General features: G+C 41.5%; 1 protein-coding gene across 1 annotated transcript; it reads left to right on the top strand.

Annotated features, from left to right (window-relative positions):
• The first annotated feature begins 444 nt into the window (after positions 1–444).
• Positions 445–1,733, top strand: LOC108380098 (histidine-rich glycoprotein-like). The gene has a single exon (XM_017636467.1). It carries the CDS (start codon positions 593–595, stop codon positions 1,469–1,471), a length of 879 nt encoding a protein of 292 aa, XP_017491956.1. The 5' UTR covers positions 445–592; the 3' UTR covers positions 1,472–1,733.
• Positions 1,734–2,623: the final 890 nt, after the last annotated feature.

Genomic DNA, 2,623 nt, shown 5'->3' with positions numbered 1-2,623 from the left:
ATTCATATACATACAAGGTGTCCTAAACCATCCGTCCATCCCTTCTAAAATGGTGAAAAATGTTGTTTATTCGAAAATACAATAGTATGAACCACAAAATCGGAGATGCTCTATCTTTTTGTTGTTTTACCGACCTAGAGTTTCGACCGGAAATGAAATAAACGACATGTATCTCCTATTTAAAAAAAATGGACTTTCGGTAAGTTTAACACACTTCCGCTCGAAACCGGAAGACCGTAATACGACCAAATGATTCAGTACCCCGACTTGGTAGTTCATTTCTTGCGTCTTCCAATAGAAAACATCTTCCTCCATTTTAGAAGGGGTGGGCGGGTGTTCTTGGACTCCCTGCATATGTTTGTTTGTGAAATGTTTATATCTACATATATTATTTAAAACTATCCACAGAAAATGCTTTACTGGAATTTTTTGTATTTTTAATATTTTACAGCCTCACGCTTCCAACGACTCTTGTCATCAACCTTAGCACCACTAATCCGGCGCTCCAACCAGACCCGATATCTAATTACACTACCACTCCTGCAGCCGGAAGCACGCCAACCAACCAAAATTTCCTGGTCTTCTCCACAAAATGATGGATCGTATCCCATCATTGTCGCTATCAGGCATATCGCTCGCGCATCCGCTTTCGTTATCCACAACTGGACAGCAACTACAAAATCATCTCAACTCCGCATCGGCGGTCACCTCGTCAACTAGCACAGGTGGACACCATCATCACCAGCATCATCATCATCACCATTTGGGTCAATTAGCCGCTGCTGTTCATCAGCAACAACAACAGCAATTGCAACAGCAGCAACAGCATCATCATCAACAGGCCCATTTGCAAGCACACCACAACAGTCACCATTTAAGTCATCATCAATTGTCGTTGAATTCAGCGTCCTCGACCAGCCACTCACCCACATCCAGCAGCTCAGCATCCGCGTCGCTTCACCATCACCACAGTTCGCTACTGGCAGCCGCCTCGCATCCAGTATCGCACTCAGGCATTCATTCGTCGCCAACAGCGCTATCGCATCACACACACGGCGGCAATAGCATCCACCCGGCGTCATCGTCCACATCATTGTCGCTGCATCAGTCAGCTTCAACTTCGTCGTCGGCTGGTTCAGCTGGATCTGGCAGCTCCGTGGCATCAGGTTGTGGGGTCGGTGTTTCGAGCTCATCGGCGCATCAACTGCAACACCACAACTCTTCAGCATTGCACAGCCAGCATCAGCATTCGCTACACCACACCACACATCTTCACGGTCACGGGCATATAAACCCGCACAACACAACCGCCTCTTCATCTGTTAACGCAACGAATTCACCAAATACCGCATCCGTGATGGCCGCCGCCGCAGCAGCGCATCTGCATCACAACTCACAGGCTACATCGCCGATGTCAAATCTGCATCAAAACATGGGTGGCCTGATGAATAGCGGCAGCAGTGCCAGGTAATTACGCCATCCACATATATTTGTTAATCTATGCAAAACTGCCTACCTATCTATTCATTCGTAAAAAAACCTCGATCTTTATTGACATTTGACGAGCCGCGTTAATTGAAATTCTCTCCATTATTCTCTATTGATGGTCGAGTGTTTAAGGCATCAAACAAAAACTACGAATTATTACCCGTACTATTGATTTAAAATAAAAATTATACGTGCTTGTATTGGGGTAAATCATATGAATTTTAATAAATACCAAACCCCGTGGACACTCGACTTTTAATCTAAAAGTTATGATTTAGATTTAAGCATATCCCCCGAGAAAATAGTAATATGATTTTTTCACACAGATTAGTTTTTGGTTTTTCCATGTTAGCAATTCAGTTCTTTGAACACGAGATTTATTTTTATACAAATTTGAAAAAAATTAGTCGTAACAATTGTAAGAAATTTGTTATAAATTGGACTTTTGACTGTGCTATGTGTAACCTCTTAAGCGATTTCTGCCCCATGCCTGCAAAGCTCACGAGCTGACATCCTTTAAAAGAACCAAGATATGTCGTCCTCCTAATCGTCCCAACCAAGATATAAGAAGGTAGAAGTGATTTCGACATTTCTCTCTTTTGAACTGCGACTGAAATTTCAACTCTTAACCGTATACTATTCAAAAAAATTTTTTTTATATACATTTTCAATTGTGAGCTGTGCGACTGATTTTAAATACATAATAAAATGAAAAGGAATTGCGAGCGGTGCGTTGTGTTTGTCAAGAGCCTGGACAACAAACTTGTGCGTTATTTTAAACCTTCGAATTGTCAAGTGTAGCGACAACGGAGGGCAAATTGCTGCGATATTTCATTAGGAGACTCTTCACGTGTGGTCGTGACTTTATTTGTTGCCTATCGCAGCCGAGTATTTCTAAGTGAACGCGTTTGGTCCCAGGTGCAGGATTTATCATACCGCATATGAAAAGAAAATCTCCCTTTCATATACATACATGGATAGGCCAAATTTCAAATGGTGGTCTGATAAAACCTAAACCAGTATTCCTTGTTGACATAAAGAAACTGAAAGTAATTTTTAATAAATTTAATGGAAAGGAAATTTCGAATAGCAAAAATTTAGATAATAGATAAATTATTGAAGTTAAGTTCTGGTG

This window comes from Rhagoletis zephyria, unplaced genomic scaffold (assembly GCF_001687245.7).
Source record: "Rhagoletis zephyria isolate East Lansing unplaced genomic scaffold, Rhagoletis_zephyria_1.1 Rzeph_scaffold_18242, whole genome shotgun sequence".
NCBI lineage: Eukaryota > Metazoa > Arthropoda > Insecta > Diptera > Tephritidae > Rhagoletis > Rhagoletis zephyria.
Note: the sequence above shows the minus strand (reverse complement) of the source record. Positions and strands in the feature narration are given on the sequence as shown.

Coding starts and splice junctions, on each gene's coding strand:
- LOC108380098 (XM_017636467.1), top strand. CDS start 593: ATGATGGATCGTATCCCATCATTGTCGCTATCAGGCATATCGCTCGCG.